We start from the raw sequence: 15,215 nt of genomic DNA, 5'->3' as shown, positions 1-15,215 counted from the left end.
ACTTTGTCCGATTTCGTCTACAATGTAAGACCTTGAACAAATCGTTCTTAATTCTGCTAAAGACATTGAAACATCTCTTTCCCAAAGTTTTATAAAGATACGTTTAAAAAATTCATGAGAAGAATATCAATTTAAAAAAGTTCAATATGACAACTGGATATTCTGTACAAGAACAATTGCATAACGACTACAGACAATTAATCATTTTTTAAATGAAGCCGCTAGTGTTTGATTTTCTTTAGCTTCAGTCATCCTCATTATTCGTATGTTTTGCATTTTTCTAGCTGAAGGAACCCCTCCTTGGATAACTATGGTTCTACACGTCGATTTGTACATAGAGTTACAGTGCAATTCCCTAAATATATCCACAGAAAAGGTTTCTTGGAGCCTCAATGGATCTATGATAGAAAACAATGGCAAATATTCTCAAAACAACACGATTCTTGCTATACAGAATTTAACAGCTGATGATATGTACAACATTTACAAATGTACGTCATCCGGAGTTGGATTTGAGAGTGATCCATACAGATTAAATATTCGTAAGTATATTGTTCTTTTTGTCTTATTCAGTCACTGTCTTTTAATCGCCTGATATTGCAACATACTGGTATCCCCGAATCTACCTTTCCGTGAAAGAATGTTCTTCTATAAATAATACCAGTTTATATATATATATATATATATATATATATATATATATATATATATATATATATATATGCAGCGAGAGAGATATATACTGTTTAACTCTTTCTCCCACAAATCAGATTTGTACACAAATTTATCATTGTCTTCAGCTTCATGTGTTCTAAGTCGATGCCTTCTATAGAATGGTACCTTTGATTAAAATATTTTTCTTCTGAGGTATGAAATCAATTTGAATATCCACTCGATCTCTTCTTCCGTTTGAGAAACCAACAACCTGAAACAAAATATTCCCCTGTGGCGTATATTTAATATATACGGTTTGTTGACTTTGTCCATAAATATATGTTATTTATATCTGTACTTTCTACTTGACCTTGACGTACGGCTCTCTCTCTCTCTCTCTCTCTCTCTCTTCCTCTCTCTCTCTGTCTCGCTCTCTCTCTCTTTGTTTCATATCTTCTTTATAAATGTTGTATACTTGGCAAATTACTCGTCCTTGCCTTAACATCCGAAGCATATTTATTGGTATTGTTGTGTTCCCTTTTTAATTTGGGTGAATTAATTTAGTCAAACTATTATTCGTTGAATTTCAAAGTGCTCAATGAAATGTTTGGACTACATTAATTTCATTATTATTGAAATTATATCAAAATTCAGACTAGGACATTCTGGAGTATTGTATTGTGATACATCGAAATACTGTTAACACATAACCACATTCCTTGTCCTTGCCACATTAGCACATTCGAGACTGCATACACATCAACGTATTCAATATCATAATTTATTCGGAATACATTTGGATTGCAAATCGAATTTCGTGCTTTTGGTCTTGTGTTAGACCTTTTATATGTGTTTGAGATTTAATACACAATTGTACGCTCTTCCACTTAGTGTCCTTTCAATGATCTGTCTTCGTCATGGTGAGGAGGAGTTTAACCTTGATTGAAGATTTCGGGACATGTACGATGTAAGAAAAAGATTGTTTACTTGAAACAAATGCGGCAGAGCAGGATTGTACTACTCATCCATGGAATATGGCCCGATCTGTTTCTCTCCACCATTTTTGTTGTGTAAAATGTAGTCGCGTTTCGCACGAGTAAAATAACAAACGAAATGGTACGATTGAGATGGTAAAATTACTAGGGTATTCTCTGGCATGAAGTTCTTTCAATACATTTATTAACGTAAATGTTGTCACTGAACAGGTAACTGCTGCCCGATAATAACTGTCCTGCAGAAACAACTCTTCATCAATTCAATACCAAAAGTAGCGCATGAAAGGAAAAGTATCAAGTTCAGATAGATTCCCTCTGTATCTATTTCATTCCATCGAGGACTTAGCAATATAACGGAGCACGACGTGTTGATTTTCTTTAGTATTGAAAATTGAAAATGTGAGGACATATCTGTACGATAACGTTTCAGTTTCGAAACTGATATAATAAAGGCCCCTGAATATATTTAAATGATCAAACAACTTTTTCAGTGTGTTTACATATTTACAGCCTACACTGATCAAACATATCGACGACCTGACAAGAAAAAGGATTCTAAGACAAACTGTGACGACATACCACATTGAACATGTTGCTCCTGCTTGATAAATTCCTGTTCACATTTTCACGGCAGTAACTGAACCCTGCATGTCCGTTGATACTTCTACTGACGTAGTAATGATAATGACGATCATAAACATGAATGCAGTTTTCGACAGGAAATTGGGACCCTCAAAACAAATACCCTCGAATGAACTGAGGACATATTTTCAACATATAGCGAGGGGATAGTACTTGGTGCATTTTTGGTATATCGTGAGATCCACGCACTGTCCCAACTATTATTATAGATTGTCCCCAATGAATATCTTTATGTTACGGCTTTGGTGCAAGTGTGATCTTATATCTCCCCCTCATTATTTGCTTCCATCATGGTGCATTGGTTTTCTATGCATATGCTGTGGAAACCACAATAATGAGGGCCACACCCATATGATCCTGGTCGATGTCCATCTCCATGATACTTCGCTTAAAAGTATGGAGCCAATGCAAATGTGAAATACGATTTTGTACGTGAAACCGGATTCATTTGTTGGGTGGATTTTCATCGGCAATGTCAAATTCTTCTTTGAATTCTTAAAAACGTTTAATTATGTCTGATATTTAGATGGTTTTTATTCAGAAGGAATATTAAATTAAATCCGTATTGGAGATTTTAACAGTAGCAAACGCATCCTATATAAATTCAAATTAGTCATTAATAACGCAGACGATGTATATGCAGGGCCTTGGATCTTGAACTTCTTAAGTTTCAACATGTATTTGTAAGTGAGAGTTCTACTTCTTCGAAAAGACACCCTATTGAACGGTTCAGTGTGACAAAATCCTCCAGAGCGGGAAATCAGCACTGCTCTTGCCCTGCACGTACTCCTCTGCCTCTGCTGATCACAGGGATGCATCCCCGGGACATCCGTGTCGCCAACATCGTCACTTAGTACAAAAACAAAATAGAACGTAACGACTGCAACAACTACCGGGGCATATTCCTCTTCAGCATCGTCGGAGAGGATTTCTCCCGTGTCGCCTTGGAGCGCTCGCAGACCCTAGCCTTCCGAGTCTACACAGTCACAGTATGGCTTCCAAGGCGGCCAAACAACAGTGAACATGGTCGTCTCACTACGCCTTCCTAAACCTAACAAATACGTTTGACCTGGTCAGTCTGAGAGGACTCTTTAGGCTCCTGCAGATCGGCTGCCCCCTACCCACCTCGATTACACGCTGTCGTGGCTTCACATCGTTCTACGAGAACTCGCACAGCACAGTGTGCTTCAGCGGCGCAACATCGGAGGCCTTCCAAGTTAGCAGCGGAGTGAAGCATGGCTGCGTCATTGCGCATACGGTCTTTTCAATCTTCTTCTCCATGCTGTTCCAGTAAACCTTCAATGACTGCAGCGAATTAGTGTACATCCATACCAGGGCTGAAGTCAAGATGTTCAACATCGCTCGTTTCCGTGCTATGATTAAAGTCACAGAGGTCCTCATACGTCAACTGCTCTTGACGTCACACACGGAAGATGGACTACACTGCTGGTATGCAACCTCTCCCACGCCTGTAAGGAAGTTGGATTGACCATCATTTTGAAGAAAAAGAATGTCATGGAGATGTAGGCAGACTCCCCTCCCTCCATCACCATCGATGGGTACAACTTGGAAGTTGTTGAAAACTTCACATACCTCGGGTCCACCATCTCCAGCTTGCCATTCATTGACTCGGAGGTAAATAGCAGGACTGCCAAGGCAGCCACAGTGATGTTTAGACTAAATCAGACTGTCTCAAACAATCCCAACCTCACTGCAATGACCACATTGCGCGTCTACTATGCATGCATGATCAACACGCTCCTCTACAGCAGCGAGATATGGACCACCTAAGACACGAAAGGAAACTCATCAGCTTCCACCTGAGATGACTGTGGTGTCTTCTGCATATCCAGTGGCAGGACAAAGTACCCAACATAGAGATTCAGGACACGCCAACATGATCAACATTTTCTGCATTCTCGCAGAGGTGCGCTTTTGCTGGCTCGGCCACGTCAAGAAAATGGACCCAGGCAGCATTCCTTTGGACCTGCCATACAGTGAACTTGCAGATGGCACACGACCGAATGGACAGTCACATCTGCGTTATAAAGTCGTTTGTAAGAATTACATGAAAAGGGCCAACATCAACGTCAACGACGGGGAGAGCTATGCTAACGACCGCTCCACCAAGCACCTAGATGTCAGACTGTGAGTTCAAAAAGGCAAGGAAAACAGTAACATAAAGCACGCTGAAATAGAGAAAGAAAGAAGGCGACACAACAGTTTTTCCTGAAGCTACACCACTGTCTCGCGTAGACGGACAATATCAAGAAGAAGACTGTCTTATGTAAGAAAGGAAAAAAAAAATACAAACTTGACAATACATTGGACAACCAAGTTTTGTTTTTTCTTTGGCGATTGCAAAGAGGTTTGATATCAAAGAGGTTTGGCACAAACAGTAACTTTGTATCTAAAGGGCATTTGCGTGTGGAAAAAGAAAGATTTCCTGCACAAATACTCATACTGGAGAATCATGGATAGTTCCGTGAAATACCCATACTGACATCCATTGTTACGCCTATGGTTTTACCTCAATGATACGCCTATGGATCTTTTATATGAAACATTCCCCTTGTATCAAGAGGGTCTTGTTTACGAAATGGAAGATTTACGTTAAATTTCCCATGTACGTATAGTGTCATTTCGTTTATATCCTTAATGTTTTCGAAATCTACCAAAGTGTCACGATATAATCCCTTCCCGGTTTCGGGCATTATAGTGACTCTTTAGAAAATATTTGATAACAAACCTTGGCAAAATAATTGCAACTGTAATGTGTGTTAATAAAAGTGACCCAGTTACTGTACAAATATATTAAAACGCCCGCATTCTTACTATGTATTGTTGTGACACACTTAGGGGAATTTAGTAGCATGTAGATGATCATTTTGAGTTTTTCTTTACTTGATTTGTATGTTATTACAATTTTTAAGGACACTTTCTCCTATAACGTTACATTCTATCAAATCATATAATTAGTGGCATCCAGCTGGACTTTTAGCAATTTTTACAAGTTGTAAACGATTTATCAAAAGTATTTGATTATTTCATCATTTCATTAATTTGATCTTAAATGTGCACACTTTGCATCTGACATGCATGAAATCTTTAAATCATTTCCTTTATTTATGTTCCAGAGACCAATATTTAAAATATTTCTGAATTTTAACAAATAATTATTTTTTTACTTCCTGATAATGCCTCTTTAGTCTTTTATTATTAGAATTTATTTACTATATTAAAACCAGATTTTGTATTATATGTTATGTGTTGTTTCCACAGAATTATATGTCAATCGCAAGAGGGATCAACGTACATTTCATAATCTCTGGTGTTGCGTAATTTTTGCTATGCCTTAAAGTTTAATTTTCGGACTTGTGTTTAATGGTTTTATCAAATGGGCATATTTTAAATCATCCGATGCATACATTGCATGAATATATACATACAAACCTGAATATATACATTATTGCTTCTATACATCTTTTCGGTACAAATTTTAATAAATATGAAATTTTTATTTTGCCATCTGTGTAATCTTTATCCAGTGTTAAGATCTTGCTCTGACTATATAAATATTAAAAATGGATTTACCGTTTCATTTCATTTCAGTTCAATCAAGTACCAAACCTATCAACGGAAATAATTTTCCGAAGCAAGATTTCAATGATAAGTATTATAAGTGTATTTATTATAATGCTAAGACATATCACAATGAGCAGAAACAGAGATTCAAGTACCAGACCAGGTAGCGCATATATATTTTAGCAATCAAGTAAGAGTCATTTAAAGCTGGGAAATACTTATGAATATTGCCATCATGCAAGTGCATCTACTGTAAGATATCTCGTCGCAAGATTATAAATTGTATCACATATAACATGAAAAACAATCATTCCATTTGATCCAATGTGTTGTATTTCATAATACTTTATTGATTTCATGGCTTTATTCCAACAAGCAAGCTTCGAAGCAATGAATATTTGCCTTTCCTTCCAGGCCTACTAGGACCGCTTATTGGGGTTGGACTAGTAATTGTTGCCATTTCCTTGATCATCGTTGGAATTCTAATTTTATTCACGCAGAGGTGTAGAGTCGCATTCAGCAGATCGGGTACGATTATCTTCTACATTTTATATATACATGTGTCCACATATAATTAATTCACAAGATTTAAATTAATAGCATAAATTCTCTCTCTAAATGAAAATTAAAAATGTTGATATTAAAAGTAAACACTCTCTAAATTGTCAACAACTAATTTTTTTCCAAGTTAAGTGCTGTCTGGTAACATACTTAGTGTGTCCCATTCTAGCTTAAAGAGCTGGATACAGTTAGATAATGTGCATTTTGCAACTTTGTTACTTTACACAACTCATAGTTGGGTTTATAATGCCAAACGTTACACGGCTGGTGACAAGTCCTTGCTCACCATCTGGGATAACCTTCATGCGATAACATTACTATTGCTTGTTCGGCTTCTTTTTTATACACATGCATTCTCTGATGGCAGGTTATGCTATTGTTGTGTCAGGTATAATGTATAATTCTAAACATATGTAATACGTCGCTGATATGACACTTTGGCGTGTTTGATTTTGCAAGCAGGGAAAATACGCTGAACGTAGTATGTAAATAAGACTTTACTTACGTTACATTAAACCATTTATTTTCACAGAATAGTGCACAACTATTTCCCACCTACATATCTGAGGTGCGTAAGCCAAACGCACTTTGCATTTGATCCCCCTTTTGAAAAAAAGACCGCTCCGGTGGCCTAGTGGTTAGAGCGTCAGCCTCGGATGCGGGAGGTCGTGGGTTCGATCCCTGGCCGAGTCATACCAAACACTTACAAAAATGTTACTAACAGCTGCCTCGCTTGGCGCTCAGCATTAAGAGGTTAGTGTTAGGACTGGTCGGCCCGGTGTCAGGATAATGTGACTGGGTGGGACATCATGCCACATGTCTGTGGCATCACTAAAAACTGCTACACTGCAGACATCGTAGCGATATGATTGTACAATTGTTAAAGCTACGTTAAAAATCCAAATCACACACACACACACACACACACACCTTTTGAAAAACGTTTCCTCCCTTTCCAGGAATATCTCATTCTTTATTGATGCGCTCTTTTACACTGTGATATAACCTTTATATCACCATTTTGTGGACTTTCAACCAAGTTGACGAACTTTGCATGTGATTGCTGGTCTGTGCAATGTATTTCATAGATCTTATTAGTATGACAGGGATTAGATTCAAGAAAACAAGTAAGGAGCAATCTTGGTCATATTACAATTTGAAATGATAACGTTTTTGGCTTGCACACACAGCAAACCTAATGAATACAAAGGTGCATTGCTTAATACAACTACCCGATTTCACAGTATATGTTGCTGTATCCACCTTCACCTGAGTACCCCATCTATCTTCGAGGTCACTGATTCACTTATTATTATGCTAATGCAATATTTTTACTGACATAAATGGAGATGATCACAAGGCAACCTACTATTATAATATCGTGTTATTTAGTGCGACAATCGGTATAGATGTTATCGTGCTACACTATCTATACCTGAAAATCGCCAGACGAAATGAATTTTTTTATAACAAATATCTGCAACCAGAAATGTAGAGACTGTATGTTTAAACGGCAGCTTGATTGTAGAAGGTTGAATGCGCATTTTTACAATTAAGACAATTTGTATTGACACATTTGAACAAAATAAAATAAATATTCACAAAAATGTTTACAGAATAATGACGGAAACTTTCAGAAACAGGATTGAAAGAAAGGAAGCAAAAGGCAGATATACTATTACTCCAAGTAACCAAGTAAAACAAATAAAGGACTCTGATACGAAAATCAAATGTCATAGTCTTCGATCTGACAGACATAATCGAATTGCAATACCATAACATTTTGTTATGCACAGCAACACGCAACTTCAAACTTATTTTGTATGAACCATTTTCACAAGTGAAATATGCATTGCGTGCTAGGTGATAAAATAAAACAATAACTGACTTAGGGAATATTGGATAGGAAACCAGTGCATGATATGTCACACCAATGTACTCAGGGCTATGTTCTAAACACAACAAAGTAAAGTTCAAACTTATTTCATACAACCTAGACTAACAACAAGGCTCTAATGCGAAAGTTGTGTTACGGTAAGGGCATATATTGGGAGAGATGTGGCACAATGATAACAAACAATTTGCGCAAGGAACAAGGAACTGAGTCAGACGTGACTTGCATAACGTGCCGCGTGAAACTAGCAACTCATAATGTTCCAGATGAGGTGAAGATTGAAGGTACTATTGCATTAGAGAAAGGTCGATGATGTGACCTCGACATGAACAGAGTATATTTTGCTGGTTAGAGAAACAAAGGCCATATATATATATATATATATATATATATATATATATATATATATATATATATATATATATATATATATATATATATATATATATATATATATTCCTTGGCACATAACTCTGGGTGGAAGACTTCAATGCATGTTAATAAATCGTGTTAAATAAAACAAACCAAAGCCTCTCTAATGTTATTTTGACTTGAAAATAATGTATACGATTAAAACGAAAGCTATTAAAGAACCATACACCAGTCCACATTTGTACAAATAAAAGAATTACACTGAATCATACTTTACATAATTTTGATTCGATGGATGAGACATTGTAGCTCAGATAGACTGAATGCTTAGATTTATGACCATACCAGCACAGTAAATGATGAATACGGAAAATTGTACCACAATCAAGAATTATGAACGTAACGAACAGACGCAAAACAGAAGACTTTGACGGATCAAACTTTGAAGTAATGGCTGCATGTTTGACTGAATTGAATTTGTAAAATTTCACATTGATTTTTATCACGCTCTCAAAGTAATATGAGATATATATTAACACTTTACATTACATACATCGTTTACTTATATCCAATGTAGTATATGATAGCAGCAAAGCTTTTGCTGTCCCAAATGACAACCTTGCCATGGAGATGTCACTTCAATGAATGAAAGACACAGTGCAAAGTAATGCACAAAGAATATGCACTTCTTAAACAAGGCCTTAGGTGCAAAGTCACAATGGCGCAAACCGAATACAAGAAGCAGTGAATACAACATTATTTATTTTTTACTTCAAGTTTTTTGTATTCATTTACTTAAGGAAATAGAGGAACGATATAGTTTGCATTGACAAGAAATATTATTATTTGGACTTGATCTCCTTAGGCTGATTTCGAAGCATGTGCTTAGAACCAAAGAAACCGTCAGTTTCATAAAACTCTGAAATGCAATTTTTTTGTATATTTTCCGATGAAAACTACAAACTAGGTGAACTTTGTATGCTAACGCATTGCGTGTGTATGTGTGTGTGTGTGTTGGGGGGGGGGGATTACTTACACGTTTGATTTGTAATAATAAGGTGATAATTAGCACCTAATGTCTGAATGCACAACCATTTCTCGTTCCACAAAAAATGTATAAGAATTCCATATATGGGCTGGATAAACGATTAAGTAATATATTAAAAGATGTAAAGGTTTCTTCCTGTCCCTCAAGTTCAGTTTTTAAGTTTGTACAATTTCAGGAACACAACATCAGCCAAGTGTAGAATCTTTAAACAGAGAAGTCGCTCGAGAATTGTTAAGATTCAACCTTGGCAGATCGTTAACTGTCCCACGGACGTTGAGATCGGGGTATCCAGTTGTAAATAGAATATCCGGAAGTTTGCAAACACTTATGAATGATACCCACGATATTTGGAATCCAGATAGACGAGCCTTGTCTTTACAGACTTTGCAAACTTTGACACAATTATTGTATGCGAATATAAATCAATATCAGAGCGATGATTCGATGAGCGCGACGTATTGCTCTAAGACAGACAGCATGTCAGGTCTGAACTTATCTACAGACCGACTTAATCTGGATGACTTGTCTTCAAGGGCTCAAAGAGACAGTGGAGTTAGCCATGATGAGCCAAATATTCGTACAAGATCTGCAAGCCTGAACAACTTCCGACCTCACGGTTTTGAGCAACAGTCCGAGGAGGAACAATACAGCACTATAGATGAGGTAAAATGTGACATCTTCCACTCTCAATAACTCTCTGTGTCTCTCAATATATACATGTCAGAGCGGGAAAGTGTAATCTCAAAGGGGAAATTGCAACTGGTAAAGAGGTTTAATGATACTGGATTTAATATAAGAGTTTTACCCAAATTAAACATTTTGTTTTCTGAATAAGATTCTCTAATAAAGCCGTATTTGCTTTTTACATATACTGTATTCTTTTTAATTCTAAGCCTCCAAAACAGAATAATATTACTTCATGGAGCATGTTTGACTTTGATTGGTCTAATAAATTGAAGAATATCTTACTTTTATAGAATATTAATTATCATAGATAAGCAAACATTTACGTTTCATATTGTCTGAACTGAATCATGTTATTCACGAGTGCCAAGAGAGTGCATGTATGACCGCATGGTTTATAGCCCACAATTTAACTAGGATTTTGAAAGACCACTACAAATGTATTGTAGTTTACTTTATAGCTATGGCGATCGCAATTATTAATGTATGTTAATTAGTGTGCTGATTCACATGTCGACAATGTTGAAGTTTAATGTTTCACTATACGGATAACTTATATTTCAGTAATGTAGTCATCCGAGTATTATGTTCGCAGTCTAAAATTGTATACCACCAGAGGTCATTAAAAGAAAAAAAATTCATTCTAACCTAATTCATATACCGGCACGATGACGTATCTTCCGCCCTGATGTACTTCGTGATTTATACAGATAAATTAAGAGGACTGGACTCCGGTTACATTCATGGCTACAAATGCAGTGGCTAGTGTTTTATATCTTGCAACACACATGATTTACATTTTACCACATACAAATACTGTAATCTTTGAGTATCTACATTACTCAGCACAATATGTCTGATCTAATATTTACCCACACATGACGATATGTTTCATTACATGTATGTAATCACTTATCACGTACCTTGTGTTGGCGATATTTTGCAAATATTTATTTCGTTCTTTCCGTTCATCTAAATATTTATTTTGTTTGAATTTTTTTCTTGATCTTGTTCTCATAGGCTAAATTGCCTGTCTACCATTGCTTCAAAGCCAGCAAGGATGATGAAACTCTACAAAACGGTTGCAGAAGTCCTCAAGCTGGAAACAATGATTATGACATTGCGGTTCTACCCGTTCTTTGAAAACAATGAAGTTGTTTGTAGTGCTGAAGCACTCGATTATAACAGAAGATGAAATCTAACCATCATTAACAGTCCGCTTACTCATTATTCCCACTATGAAAACGAAGTCATATGGACAACGTTATTTTGCATGACAGGACCCAGCAACGTGGAATGAATTGGTCACTGAACTCAGACTCAAGGATACAGTAATCCCATTCAAGAGTGCTCTTAAAGCTCACTGATTTCGACTGCAAGAACAAACTTAAAGACATAATAATGTTCCCTACCTTAAATATTTACAGCATGTTTTATATTTTCTAATTTCGTGGTGTTTGTTTTCTTTAATAATATCATTATATATGTGTTTTATGTTATAGGTGTTGTCTAACGTTGTAAAGAGCTTCAGAGCTTCTAAAGATTAGGCGCTATACAAAGTCCTCATTAATATTATTATTATTATTATTATTATTATTATCATTATTATTATTATTATTATTATTATTATTATTATTATTATTATTATAGTTAGAATACAGATTTGTGCGGCACCAATAGCGAATATTTTGTATGTTTTCACAGAGTGATCAATAGCACTGTCTATTATATATATATATATATATATATATAGAGAGAGAGAGAGAGAGAGAGAGAGAGAGAGAGAGAGAGAGAGAGAGAGAGAGAGAGAGAGAGAGAGAGATACATCGATAGATAGATACATATCTAGATATAGAGATGGGGAATCTAAATAAGCACCAAACAGAACGGAAAGTGCTATCCCTGGATTATATATATGAATGCTTGACAATTGTGGGCAAAATTAATATCTTAATACAAATTATTATCTCTTTTATGTATATTTATGAATCTCTATAATTAATTCTATATACCTTGCTTTCTCTCATAGGAATCCGAAATGACTGTGGATAAATGAGAATTCATTACTATATCGTCATTCGAGTGTGTCTGCTACACACGAGTGCGTATAACACCGATTGCGTAGGATCATTTTTAAGTGATGTGACTTAGTCATGAGGGAATAGGGGCTAGTGTGTGTCGGCAAGGCGACGGGTGCCATTTACCCGCGGACCTGGGTTCGCATCTATATATATATTTATATCTATATATATTTATATCTATATATATCTATATCTATTTATATCTATATCTATATCTATTTATATCTATATCTATTTCTATTTATATCTATATCTATTTCTATTTATATCTATATCTATTTATATCTATATATATATCTATTAATATCTATATCTATTTATATCTATATCTATCTATCTATATCTATTTATATCTATCTATATCTATTTATATCTATATCTATTTATATTTATTTATATCTATCTATATCTATTTATATCTATTTATATCTATTTATATCTATCTATATCTATCTATATCTATCTATATCTATCTATCTATATATATATATATATATATATATATATATATATATATATATATATATATATATATATATATATATATATATATAGTGTACATCATATTTCTCTAAATACTTTTGTAAATATTCTTTTTTCTTTGCATTTTCATTGATATGTAATATTGCGTTTGAAATCATCACAATTGTTAATAAATATCTGATCAAAAATCGGAAGCTGGACCAAGACGACGAAAAACAGGAGCAAACTATTATACATGAGTATTCATATGTTTTCCATTATTTTGAACTTAACAATGGTCAGATGTCACGTTTGATTTCAATGATTGATAATGCTCTTTCGTCAAATAGTATCTAAGCTCTTTTAGTTTTGCTTTGTTTTATATTTCAAATGCGACCCAAGACTAGTTTTCAAGAAGTAGTCATTTTATAGTATTTGTATTAAATCTAATTGACGTATGTGAATTTATTTAATTTGTACGACCCATTCAGCATCTCATTTTTATATCCCTCCATATCTCCAGGCACAAGCAAATTCTAAAACATGAATCTAAACAAATATACTTTGAGCAATGAACTTGATTCAATATCAACCCAAGTTTGAGTTTCCATTTTATTTCTTATTATCTTCTATTTGAATTTCGCCTTTTTATATGCTCGGTTACAATTTCGATCATGGAAACATTCTACAACGTGACTACTTATGAAACAAATACGAACAAAGAACAATATTTAAAAATAAGCCATACCCATAAAATTGATATTAATTTAAATTTGAATTTTCACGTGTATAGCTTAGTTCGGTAGCGGTCTTCGTGGCATATGTATAATGGAACTGGCATAAACTGAACACTCAGCAGAAACGAAAAATGTACAAACTGGCAGTATTTCGACTACATTTGAGGAGCTAAGTAATATTTCAAACAAGATAGACTGGCAGCCTGTATGAAGGTACTACAAAATCTGGACATCGTGTTTTGGTAATATATGTGCATAAGGTGTTAATCTGGTAAAAAGCCCATATATGACAAAGTGTTTATGGATTCAAAAGGGAAGACAATTTTAAAATAGAGAAGAGACAATGTAATGATTAAATTTGTATATACTATTTCAATATACCGCATATATAATCCTAACACATGCACACCTACAATGTGAACATAGAGGTTGTAGACACAGACTTTCGCACAACCCTGCATACATGCCATTGCATACAAGAGTTACGGCAATGTTTATAACCACCTTTACACATCAGGGTAAGGCAATGTTTGTAGACACACTGCTATACCTTTACACATCAGGGTAAGGCAATGTTTGTAGACACACTGCTATACCTCTCTCTCTCTCTCTCAAGAAAATACCATGTTAAACGCAGTTTTTACTGTTTCATAAGGGATCCTATCTGGGTGATTCAATCTTCGGAATTGTTCCTGCATCTTAATCCAGTTGGAACGGAGGTGCCATAACTACTGTATCAAGCTTTTTTAAGTCCTTATTATCATAACGGTAGGAAGTTTTTATACATATATTCTTTACCCACACAAACAAACTATACCCCATACAAACGTACTCTCCCCATAACATGTTATAGGGAATGGTGTTTTCATACATTTTGGTAGGGAAGGACAAAAACAAACATTTGGCAATCATTGTGTAGTATGTCTATCTTCTGAAATTGGACATTATGTCTAGAATACCTAGTTTCCTTACCTGCAGGCAGCACATCTTTCACTGTATCTGTATCTGACCCAAGAATGGACTGAGACATGTTACGATAAGGAGTTGTTTCTCCCATAAGAGATCCAATATTCTGTTTTAGGGATCATACATTTCTGCCGCTATGGATATCGTTATTAATGCTATTGTTGTGGAGTTTGATGTTACTCCTGCTACGGAAATGGTTGCTGAGACTTTTCGCTGCAGCAGATGTTGTTACTGCTGTAGTTCCATGCCCCAGTTTTCAATCTCGATAACCCTAATTATTCATTGGCTGGGATTGATTTGAAGCCATTACTATGGGCTTAACATCACAGCAAGGACGTGTCCAGAATATCGTTTCTTTCTGCAAGGTAGATTTGTCCTCTATTACCTATTTCGCTAATGTCATGAAGACAAGGGGGCTAGATGTTCGTAAATTCATTAATGTCTGCTTTGACACAGTTTGGCCTAGATGGAGTACCTTGACTTGATCAAGCAGACGATTAACATACTCCATGTATACTGGAGGTTCACAACGAT

The 15,215-nt window shown here is 35.3% G+C and overlaps 1 protein-coding gene across 1 annotated transcript; it reads left to right on the top strand.

Annotated features, from left to right (window-relative positions):
- Positions 1-303: 303 nt before the first annotated feature.
- Positions 304-12,114, top strand: LOC149793507 (uncharacterized). The gene is made up of 4 exons (XM_089966395.1): positions 304-542; positions 5,904-6,404; positions 9,927-10,414; positions 11,456-12,114. The coding sequence occupies exons 3-4, from the start codon at positions 10,079-10,081 to the stop codon at positions 11,576-11,578; spliced, it is 459 nt and encodes a 152-aa protein (XP_089822521.1). The 5' UTR covers positions 304-542; positions 5,904-6,404; positions 9,927-10,078; the 3' UTR covers positions 11,579-12,114.
- Positions 12,115-15,215: the final 3,101 nt, after the last annotated feature.

Source organism: Sinohyriopsis cumingii, chromosome 8 (assembly GCF_028554795.1).
Source record: "Sinohyriopsis cumingii isolate HCF-2022 chromosome 8, ASM2855479v2, whole genome shotgun sequence".
Lineage (NCBI taxonomy): Eukaryota > Metazoa > Mollusca > Bivalvia > Unionida > Unionidae > Sinohyriopsis > Sinohyriopsis cumingii.
The sequence above is the reverse complement of the archived record's forward strand: the minus strand, read 5'-3'. Positions and strand labels throughout refer to the sequence as shown.